Source organism: Melanaphis sacchari, unplaced genomic scaffold (genome assembly GCF_002803265.2).
Source record: "Melanaphis sacchari strain LSU unplaced genomic scaffold, SCAv2.0 Contig0_pilon_pilon, whole genome shotgun sequence".
Taxonomy (NCBI): Eukaryota; Metazoa; Arthropoda; class Insecta; order Hemiptera; family Aphididae; genus Melanaphis; species Melanaphis sacchari.
In genome coordinates, this window is record NW_020270366.1 from 9,494,736 (window position 1) to 9,507,977 (window position 13,242).

General features: G+C 29.7%; 1 protein-coding gene across 1 annotated transcript in view; it reads left to right on the forward strand.

Moving 5' to 3' along the window:
- Window positions 1–13,242, forward strand: part of LOC112592014 — a 78,166-nt gene that overhangs the window by 49,773 nt on the left and 15,151 nt on the right. The window contains exon 2 of the mRNA XM_025336011.1: window positions 12,252–12,308. Coding sequence (XP_025191796.1) covers window positions 12,252–12,308 — 57 coding nt within the window. The remainder of the gene's footprint in view (window positions 1–12,251; window positions 12,309–13,242) is intronic.

The following is a 13,242-nucleotide window of genomic DNA, read 5'->3' on the forward strand; positions in this document are numbered from 1 at the left end:
TGATACGTCATGCTACAAGAATTTAAAGAAAAAAATATGAGGTGTTGAAAATATATAATAAATATTATATTATTAATGTATAGATTCTGCATATCGTTAATTAAAATAATTTTAAATCGAGTAAAATCTAGGTCAGCCGCCCAAAAGTGATGTATAGCATACCTGCCAGCACTTCCTATATAGTGACGATTTCAGAACTACGCATTATTATTATTATCTTGAAGTATTTTGAAAACTTAAAATATTCCCAAGAGGTATGATAACTATTAATTATTATTATTTATTATTAATATATTTTTAACTATAGTCTATAGATATTACCTGTTGACATTAAGGCTTTTTTTAGATATCTATTTTTTAATTGCTTACCGCATTACAGTAGGTATCTAATAGTTAGCTCTTATTAGTTAAAATCCTGTTAACTGCGCTTCATTAGATAATGTGCAGGGCAGTAGTAGATGGGTATTTTTAATCTTTATAAGGTTTTCGGTGTAGTAAAAACCGTGGAACAAACTATGGCTGACATGATATGATAAAAAAGCTATTCGACCCAGGCTATGCTGAAAAAACACACATTTTTACTATAATCATTATTATAATATATATTATTGATAGACGGTAGTTGGCAAATACATAAATCCAAAGTATATAATACGTTAGCTATTTTAAATATCAGTGCAATTCGCCTTTGCTTACATGCTTATATTTGAAAAAAAATTGAGTTCCAATTATAAAACCAAAATAATAATGATTGCATTATACAAGATGTATATAAATATATACAAGAAATAAATCTAATATTAAATTGTCTAAAAATACCGGTTTGCACTTATAGCAGTTACAACTCTTGCCTAAAACGCCGTTGTGCAATACCTATAATCTTGATTATAATATCAATAATTTATTATTAATTATAGGTACTATTCATACGCGACTGATGCAAAATCTGTGTCATAGGATCGTGACCGTTAACGGCGTGACGTATTTTAATAATAACAATATTACGCAACAGATGATGAGCGAAGAACGCTTTCCTTGCTGGGTGTGTCGTGCGCAGACCGCAAACACCTATCGGAAAATGTTCCTCACTTCTCCCCTATCGTGAATTCTCTAATAACTATTATAATTATTTACTCATAATATGAATCCGTGAGAAGTGATATAACGCGCAGGCCGGAGAGACATTTGAGGGGCAGTAGCAGCTGCACTAATTAATCGCGGTCGTGACTTCTCTGTTGGTTCTCTGTCTGCACAAATGGATTTTAATTTTCAATACTGAAGTGTTAGGTTGGGTGTGGTAGAATCAGCATGTTGTTGGTGAACGGATGAAAAACATTATCACCTTTGAAAATTTGTTACATAATCTACAGTTACCTGTAGGATGGTCACGTGACTAATTATTATGATTAATAGCGAGATATTCAATAGCGCAAGAATTAGTATACTCATTTTGTAACACACTGAGTTTAATATAGTTGATAAATATTATTTCGATTACATTTTAGATGTATTAAAAATATTAGTAATACCTACCTAATAAAAATCATATTTAATTGAATTGACATAACCAGGATTTAGATTTGAAGGCAATATAATCAATAAAAAAAGCATTTAAAATGTGAAATAAAGCAACAAAAAAGGGCATTTAATTTATACAAAAAAACAATTCAAAAATAAACTACAAAATGTAATAACTAACTAGTTGGTACTAAAAAAAAAATTCACTACCAAGTACTTAGATAAGCAATCTTCAGTTAAACGTTGACGGTTTGGGCTCAAAATATTATTGTACATAGAAAATGATCTTTCTATGTCCACCGAAGTTACTGGGGCGTATTTCATATATAAGCAATTATCTATTTATTAAATCGTCATCACTTGTTGTTTTTTCATCCTAATTGTTAACCCATTCTAAATAATTTTAAATATAATATCAACGTTCGACAATGTATTGTCTTCACAGCTTATCGATTTGTACCGTAGGCAAAAAAAAGTAAAAAAGAATTTATAAGTAAAAAAGGCTTTTTACCTTAAAATCCAAACCCTAGTCATAACCTATTCCTAATCTGAAAAATGTTTTAACTTTGGAACGATCTAGGTAGATACTCTAAATTGTCAGTTCTTTACCACAGACTTTATTAGTGTAGTATCCCCACCATAATATATATTATTAAGTATATGTGTATTGTGACTATAATATATTGAAATCGTATTATTCAGTGAATATTACTCGTGCGTATCCAATGAAAACGACGTCTCCTCGAGCTTATACGTTTCACACATTTAGACTTAATTTTTTATAGATTAAAATGAAGTTGAATGAACTTTGAACCAATTTCCTACAGACTACCATGCACAGTGATTTGATTTCCGTTAATTCTATTATTATGATTTCGTACCGTCGAACGACGAATAACGTATACTGACAAACGTTTACGTATGCATTGTTTTTTCGTCGATACGTCTGTAAACACATTTATAAACTAAAAAAATAAACGTAACTTAATTCAAATTTTTAATTAACTTGAAATGTGAAATTCTTGACTATGTTTTATGTATAATATAATAAGATATTTGTATTGTAAATTAATGACTAGCCATGAATAATAAAATTGAATAATTACAATTATGAATGGTATAATTCTTTACACCCATCTGTTAGTTATAGCCAATAGATATATGTAATGTAATATATCGACAGTCATCATATCATATTGTTATATAATAATATGTAAATATCCGTTACATGATCAACATAATTTTGGTTTTATGAGCGCACTTTAAGTGGCCGCGCGAATCTGATACATTATTTGAATAATAATACGATTTGGCACGATAAATTCAAACACTGCAAATTATGTAATATAAACTGTAAGGCAATAATCGTTTGATGCAGTCAACAAGTATTGATGAAAACATTTCGTGGGTTTGTGTAAGGAAATAACCATAATTTCTATCATGTTACAAGCAAACATTGCATAAACGATATAAACCATTTGGTCTGTAATAAATCTATAAGGCGCAAGCACAATGTTATAATATTATAATTTTATGTATTTCAGCTAAGACAATGATAGACTTCCAATAAACTAAAACAAAATGATATAATTTTACTTACTCATAATTATTACTTACTATAAGGAATAATTTATTTGAATTTTAAGGAATCCAAACATATGCAGTATTTTACTTTTTGAAATTAAAAAAATAAGCAACTTTTGTTTCGGAGTATAATTAACAATAAAATTCATTAGGTAATCTTATTGTATTGCGTACATAGTTGAAATTATTTAAGTATCGACAAAAATAAACCTAAATCTGTCAAATAATGTAATTTAATGTTTGAAAAAAATTATATAAATGAAACATTGTAATTATGATTATAGTTTATACGTTATGGAGTTATATAACTCCTCTAGGTAAAATGTCCTATCGTGGATATTTTTTTTATGACACATATTTTTTCCGGGTTTTGTCGAATACATAAAGATTTGACATATTGATTCATTGATTGTTATAGAAAATAAGATTATAATATTTTGTACTATTGTAAATGCCTACTGTATATATTTTACTATATAATAATAATAAATAAATAAACAATTTGGTTTAGTTTCACAAATAGGTCTTAACCCTGAAGATAATATCTTATTACAACTAATCAACCTAAATACCATGGATGTACACACTTTTCGTTTTATATTTTATAATAGTTCTCACGAGCCTCAGGAAGGTCAGAGAATTTTTAATTAATTGCAGACAATAATTATAAAATTAAAACCTAATTTATGTCTCATAAAACATTTCCCATTACTTTCGAATTTTTAAAAGATGCTCAGCACAATATATATTTATTTTTATTTTTATTTATCGCAGATTATTAAAATATTATGATATCGTTTACTGAAAAACAAAATATTATTAATTTTAAATTTTTAAATAACGTGTTAAAAAAAATTATAGAAGATCAACAATTCTAATGGAATATTTAAAAGCAACTCGTTTTTATGTATTTATTTATTTTTTATATTAATTTTATTAAAGAAGAAAGTGTTAATCAAGTTTTGACAAAAACACAATATAATATATATTATACCTATCGTCATTTTTTGTACATATATTATCATTGCGGACTAGATGAACAAAAAAAATAAATAAGTATTTAATAATATGCGTGCGTCTCTAGGCGACATGTGAACTAACAATGTTTTGCACGTCTTACCGGTAGAGCAGATGCATAGAGGTATATGTGTATAGTTATTGTAATCCGTGGGTTTAATCAACCGTGTAATCTAATCGTGACACGTGACCGGACAGCCGACGGGTTAATTCGTGGTCAATAGCCGACGGTACTTATGTGTGTGCGTATTATAATAGTGGTTTGGATAAGACACGTGTTTAAAAAAAAAAATTTAATTCGAATGAAAGACGAAAAGAAAGGTAGAATACGTTGGCGTTGGCGTCACCAAATCTCAGACTATTAACATGATTATTTGAATTTAATTAGTTATTGATTACAACAAAAGAAAATGACGATTCGACGTCAATCATTGTCATATTGCATAAAATTAACAAAATTATTTGTTAATAAACTATAGACACCAAAGTAATCGAAACACACAAGGAATAAAACCCACAGATCGATCACCCACTTAACATTACTGCGGAATCACGCATGATCGTTTTTTTTTTTTTTTGTGCTATTTTAATATAAATTAGTTCTGTAATTATATCTATTTATTTAAATGTTTTATGATCAATGTATAGGTAAGTAAAACCTGATTTCAGTGTCTTTCGAAAATGTATGTAATTTTATTGGTTTATTGTACATGTAACGGCTGTAACTATGTACAAATAGACAACTTTTTGCCAAAAATCGATCTTTTTATTTCACCTATACGAGATAATGATTTCATACATAACAATTATTTATTATAATCAATAAATTATTTTTGAGATTCTTGTTGGCTATTCCTTAATTTGGGAATTAAAAAAAAAAATTGCAAATAATATCGCATTATTACATAAATGAATAAAGTCCAAACTTTAAAATATTAAAAAAAAAAAAAACATTATTTAAAATTCTGAATTTCAATAGTTAAATTAACATATACAATAATTGACTGAAAATATTAATTAAATAATTAATTATTAAGAATGTCTTCATAACATAATAGTAGATATAATATCATGAAAATCAGAACTGGATAATTTCAATACTTGCAGAAAAGATATCTGACGTTAATGTCAAATACTCGTGGTGTACGAACAAAGCGAACTTAACAAGCACAACTCTAAACCGTACTTCAAGTACATACATGATCAACTAATAAAAGTTACTCAGGTAAAAAGAAGCAGAAACTTTTTTAGAAATTCTCAGTACATATCTACTTCTCAACACGGAACATAATACATAATCTCGCGGTATTATACTAACGTGCACTAGCTAGGTTTATTATTAAGTTGGAGCCATTCGAGTACACGTCTAAACATACACAGATAATATGTATTATATAGATGTCGTTTATTGCTGTATGGGTTTGACGATGAAGCTTATTGTGTAGGAAGGAAAATCGTTAAATGAAACGATGCACGAACGATTATAGCTAACATCCATATAAGTAATATAATGACGCCGCGGGGCGTTTGCGGTTGAAAACAAATATCTCTCTAAGAATATTATTTAAACACGTAATGGATTTCGTAGCACTCACGAGTGTTAGTAAAGAGAATGTATCTACATTATAGGTACCGTCAACTTTTATAATACGTGTGTGGCGTGTGTACATACATATTATTACACGACGACGACGGATTCCTGAAGAATTCTAGACACTACTTAGTCGTTTCAGATTATTAAAAATGGTACAGTTTTCAAGAAGAATTTCACGATAAGTGGTTCTCCATGGTGCATAAATTAAGTATATTTACGTGACACAGATTACAGTGATGGACTGGGGTAAAGACGATAAAGAAAAAATTAAATAGGTGCGTTCATATTTTTTTTCAACGAGTAGATTAGGTTTTTGTCGCGATGTATTATATTGAAATAGTTAATCGAAAAATTTACTACCATGTGATGGAGAATTGCAGTGTAAAAATAGAGAAAGAAAACAAATAATTACGTACTGATATTACAAACATTAAAACGATTAATTTGAACGTGTAGTAAAAATTGCACTTAAAAATTCAATTTTTAAATATATAATCAGTGTCAACCACGTATAGCTTCACATAATTTACAGGTATTAGTATATTATTATTACACCATTGGATTTGTGATAAACTTTTATAAATTTATTTTATCTGTCAATGTTACTACAGTACGTTATTATTATGATTCACTTAAGACTTAAATCGCTTTAAAACAATATTGTTTTGTAGTTTTAAAATATTGTTTTGGTTTTAACTTTAAAAAGTTTTTATTTATTGAGTTTGAGTTATTTCAACTAGTTCATCGAATGCTTAGTGAGGTACATCCATCGCAGATAACGTCTTCAACAAAAATGTATTTATCTAACAAAATAAATTCTTACGCTTTAACAGTCAATCAATATAATATACACAAAACGTCTATGTAAATATTAAAAATATTACGAATTAAACAAAATTAAAATTGAGTTTAAAATCATTTTAAACGTGATATTGAAATATTAATGAATTATATTAATTCACAATAGATATCATCTTTTCAAAAAAAAAACCCCGTATCGATAAATGCGACGTTTATGATAAAACACTGTTAGTTAGATATATACATATTTCATATTTTAAAAATGATATTGAAATAGACATACGGAAAAGTTATAACAAATTTCTCGTACGTTTTAACATGAACATAATTCTATACGAACATAATATTCCAAAACACATAACAAAAAGTGAAATATTTTTATAAAAGAAAACGCCAATGATTCACATATGCATGCGTGTAAGTGAAGTTACTGCCATTTATGGTCGACCTGTCATTCATTTATAGATGTCATCCTTAGATAAATTCATCTTCACCGTAGCACAAAGCACTGTAAATTTAACAGCCACTTTTTTCTCGCAATAACAATATTATCGCTGTTATTCGGAGGCAATGACTCGGTTAGTTTCTCATCCATTTATTTTACTGTTGATCACGTTGAAACATATGGTCCATTCGAATCAATCAATTGTGCCTAATTAGGCTGTGTTACGTGTATAAGTACTTAAAGCAAATTTAGTTTGTAATATGATTTTAATATTTTATTAGTATTGTTTGATTTTGGTCGCAATTAAATTTTCGTTATTCAATTTAATCTTTGATTTAAATCCAGAAATTTGGGTCATAGGTAGTATCAAACAGTCAATAGAACATGCATTAGAAATATTACCTTGTTATTATTTGTAACAGTAGGTAATTTATACCTGGTTTATAAAGTATATACTATAGTTATAGACTTAAAGTATATCATACTATATAGGACGTTTCATATTCAACAAATCACATGTATAAGTAGATGAATATAATTTTGCGGTTTGCGAATAAACATAGATCACGATTATTCTTGCTCGTGAAAAAGTAAATAAGATTTTCGCATTTTGATTCACGCGTGCTAAACATTTATTTATTTTTTTTTTTATTTGAAACATTTGACCCAAAACATACTTGTACATGCGGCATGGATAGGTAAACACAATTCATAAGAAATTATGTATCATTCAATTTTAATAACACAAGAACCAGTTTATAAGACGTATATAGTATACCCACTTCTAACGCGTGACCATTTGTACGATAAGACAAAACATGAAATAAAATACAAAAACGTCGGTTTTTCGAGTGTCCGATTCTCATCGCAAACACATAGATTTGCCGGCGTAATGTATACATGCATCTGGTTAGGATAGGTTGGGACAAGCGATACTGTTGTAGTGTAGTCGTAAGTCGTGTTTGTCGATGTAAATCGCGTTGAACGAGACGTATTTTTGACAGCTTTATCTATGTGACAGCAAAGAAGTTTCAATACCGCGATGGAAGAACTTTTGGTATCTTTAACTCTTAAATTTATTAACAACAATACATCGCAAAATTTTAAAAACGATTCGTAACGTTATGTCAATTTACCCCCCTCCCCCATATCTCTGCAAAAACATTTTAAAAACACCCGTCAAGATTTGTCTTAGAGTGGCACTTGCGATATTATAAATACGGAAAGTTTAAAAAAAGAAGTAGCATAACACCGCTTAAGCTTTAATGTCGACCGAGTCGTGCGGATTCGTCAAGAGTCTGAAAAATGAGATGAGCGCGTTCGATATCGTCATTCGTCAGTCGTCGGATCGAATTCGCTACGTCGAAGACCGTCGTCATACGTACGATTAGTTTGGCGAGTAACGATGGTTTTCCTGCGATCCGTTCGGACCGTAGATCAAAATCGTCGACGGCAGAGTAAGTCGCACAGACGGACACTCTGCGACCTACCAAGCCCACATCCCAACCCATGCAGCCGCCGGGTCACAACAATCAACCGGTGGCCGCCGCCACGCCATTTATTATTACGCGGCGGCCATATAGTAATATACATACGCGCGGCGGTAACTCGGACGTGTGTTATTACTTTTGAGTTTTGTTGTTGTTTCACTGCATATCATTATAGACGCAAACGCAGGATGGACGTATAATAATAATAATAATAATAATTTAATCACGTGGCGGTCGAAGAGCCGGCAACGTGAACCGGTCGCAACGATAACGATTTCGCGTCCGCCGACCAACGCGTATTATTGTATCATGTACACACCGACATACATGTATATAAATATATATTACTATAACGTATCCACGTGTATTGCACACACGCCGCCGCAAAGACGGTCGGTTGTCCGGCGGTCACACGCTAACCCACATATCACGAACGGACGGCAACGACGATGATCGATGTGCGACGGCGGCGAAAAACGCGTATCGTTATTGTAGCGCCAAACGGCAAAAATAAATAACGACGGACCCCCGAGACTTGTGTGTGCGGTTTGCTTTGCGAGGCGGCGTCATTCCGAGTGGTTGATTCGGACTTGACGTCGTATTATATATTAACATTTTATTCCTGTCGTTTTGGAAATGACAGAAAAAAAAAATAGAAAAAATACTGCGGACGGCTTTAGGACGGAAGCGACTTGGCTCGGTACTTCACTGACGATTCGACGTTATTACAGTTGACTGCGATAAAAACAAACCGTGAAACAACAAAATTTACGCTGTTCGAATATTGAAAATCCCTAGTGAATTACCTCTTATCGTGTGTGTGTGTGTGTGTGTATACCACGTACGATTTGCGAAAATCGTATTTCACACTTTTATTTGCTTATCGTGTGTGCGTCATGTGTGTGCCATATTATGACAAAGTCCACGACGATCTCAATCCCCGTGATTTGATCGAGGCGCATCACTTTCTGAACGGAAACGTGACGTCCCGAAGGTTTTTAACGTTGATTTCTGCTCGTGTAGAAAACGAATCGTATACAAACACAATATTATTATAATACTCTCTAGTTTTTCTGCGGTCGAGATTAAAGTCAAAAATCAAATGTACGTGTCACAGTCCAGTTAAGTGGTTCGCCACTTCTAATATTAAAACTCGCCTTTGATACCTGTGCTCAGTCGTCGATTGGAACACGATTCTTGGGTTCAGTAGTTGTTCTAGGCACCGCATATTACAATAGTTAGTTGACGGTTTTCAATTTTTCACCATGACTTATAAATCGATTCGTCCGCAGCCGACAGTGTAATTCATAATATCTACGCGTTGACGACGAATCGTGTACTTAACAACATCATTGTACACAATGTCTCCGTACTATGATATCGTACACGTATTACGATATTCTAATAATGCTGTCCGTCGTTGGAAGAACTTGTGGTCCGTAAATCGTGTCGGTTTTATGAATGACCCGACCGGTTAGCTGCATCGCTGAGACAGTTCATGGGGAGGGGCGTTTGAGAATGTGCGCGATTTATGGTCCACTACGGCCAGGCCCAGATGCGACCTAAATATTAATAAAGTATTACTTTAATATTCAAGCTCACGGCACAAAGCGCGTGCAAGCGTGTGTGTATCGTTTTATGAACGGTCGTTAAACGGAAGAATGTCATTTCGATAACGTCGTAATTATTAACGGCAAACATAATGCCACATTGGTGTTTCTATCTGCTGCAGGTTGTACGCGCGCCAAACCCCTTAGAAAACCAATTATTGCCCCGTTCACTGCAACTCTCTCGCCTCGATCATTATTATTTTCGTGTATTCACTTACAAAATGTTCTTGGTTAAATACATAGGCTGGTATAATTTTATTTTATGGTAATTCAATTCAACATGACTCGATTTTGTCGTTACGACATCGCCGTTCGACCCAGTTCCCGGAAATCGTTGCTACCGCCAGTGCGTGACGATTGAAACATACCGTTCTATAAAAGATAATTTGAAAATCTAATGAGATTGGTGACCATTTTTGGCAACTATGATCGAGTATTGATTTCGTAAATAAATACAATTCTTATTTCGAATCGTACACCGGCTATAATTTTATTGATGTAATATAAAATATTTCCCTATAGTACTAACCATTATTGTTTTTTTTAACTATCACTAACGTACATATTAGAACTATTTAAGAACAGATGGACTATATATAAGCTATTAAACCTAATTTATTATTATAAAACAAATTTTAAAAATATAATTTCAGTCCAGCAGCTTTCTCGATATAACGTTATTAATGAGTATATATATTTTATTTTTGGCGTGCACAGAAAATAATAGAACATAATAGGTATATTATACTGCAGGTTTATCATATATTTAATAATTCTAATCCTACATGAAATTCGTACTTTTCTCCTAAATTTCAATCATTATGGTTGTTTGTATAAAAACAACGAAATAAACATTAAAATTTAAATTGAATATAATGCGATGGTCATTAGACAAAAAAAGAAAACCTATGTTTTTCGCCGGAAACCACTTTATTATTATCAACCTACACCATCGATTGTGAGGAATTAAGTCTCAATTAGACTACCGTCTTACTCGATATTCATCGAAGATATTGGTTACGATATGGGGTCATTGTCGAATAAGTTCATGGGTACTTTATCCCATCTCCAGAAAGAGAACAATGTTAATTATTGTATTAAAATACTCCTAAATGGCTAAGCTCATGAAACTTATTTTCGTTATTTCAACTCTCAGTTTTCTGCTTCCGTATTATTATTCAACATATACATATTAGACCCTTGGCAATATTGTGTATTAGACATACGTGTATAATATATATCTTAAAAACTTCTAAATACATATTAAAAGGTTTCTAGAATAGATATTTTCAACTACAGAATATTTCACAGCCCTTTTCTATACCTACGCCCAATGTACTTATCGATAGACAATAGCTATCTTCTATCTTCCATCCTCTCACTCTCATCTGCGTGGAAAAATGTATATTTTTAACTGTTGTCCTTTCGCCATAAACTTCAAATTATATTATAAAATATTATGTTGTTTTAATAACATATTAAAAAAAAAAAAAAAAAATCAATAGTGATTTGAATTCAACATTCAAGATATAATTCAAAATAAATAATTAAACATTCTATTATAAAATGTAAATATCCTTTACGGTTGTAAAATAATAATTATTTACCAATCCAAAACAATTTGACCAAAATTATTAGTATATTAAGCCACAAATCAACAGAAATCTATTTTTATTTCCTGCAACAAATTCGTAATACTATCATAAGCGATTTTTTTATTGTGTCACTCATTTATTTGAACGTAATGTATTTGTCTAAACCATAATCGCTGAACGTAAATTATTAGTAAAATTAATGTACAATTTACATAATACATGAATATTTATATTTGTGACATTCTTAATTAATCAGCAAAAAATTCATTTTATTTTCATGTACACAAGAATTATATCAACTACACCGTATATTTGTTAAGAACTTTTACGAAATTAAAATCTGTTCACTAATAGTCTTAACATCCTATAAATTTAAAAAAGAAAATCAATATTATAAGTATGATTGAATTTGTATAGATGCCTATTATCTAAATATTTTAGATACAATAAAAACAAAACGATAAAGATAACAACTTTTAAAACTTACGTTACTTATGATAATATAGACACCACAATGACCATTGGCAAATAGCAGTGAAGTATATAAATATTAGTTATAATAATTATTAACTAATATTCTATATTTTTACGTTTTAGATGATATATTGCTCAATGAAAAAGATAAAAATCTAGAAAGGATCAAAAGGGATGGTGGTAAGTTTTTATCAGATTTTAAACTGTCTGTACATATTAATGTAAATTAATTATGAACATAATAATAACATTGGTAGAGGTTCGTTAAGCCATTTTATAGAACGTGTGAAAATTAATTAAACGTATATTTAACCGTATAAAATAAAACTTTTGTACACACAAAATATAATTATGTAATAATTAAAATTGTATCTCTTTTAAATAGTATGATTTATTTTCATAGTTAAAATTATGATATTATTATTTAAACTTTGAAGTAATATTTATAAAATTTTATAATTTATTTAAATATATAAAACATTTTTTTAAATATAATAATGAGTCAATTTTAATTTAAATTTATAAAATATGTAGTTATAAGATCAAAGTATAGAAATTCAAATATCTACATAATAATTTATTGTTGTTATTAGAACCAACATATTTTATTTTAAAGAACGTTTTATAATCGATATGTAATTGTTACATAACATAATAAATACACAACTGATTCATTAATTATAAACAAAATAAGTATTAACTATTAAGTGATAATTTTTGATTGAAAATTCAATAAAAATTATAACTAATAAAATAATAAGGTCCATAAATAATACAATTTGTTTTTCTTATTATCAAAAAAAGTTTATTATTATTAGATAATATTACACTATCCTTTTAAACAAAAATTAAATACCTACATAAAATTCATTTGATTTTAATGAAAATATCTATTGAAATATTTTATTCTAAATAATTTAAAATGTAGATATTAATTTGATATAAATATGTATGAATAAATCGATACAATTCAAAAAACTACGTTAATACTTTATTACCTTAATTGGTTATAAAATATTAAAAATTTAAAATAAATTATTTTTTCAACTTTTAGTTTACAAATAATTTTAAAATTAAAATGAATTAAAACATAATCATGTATTCTATGATTCAC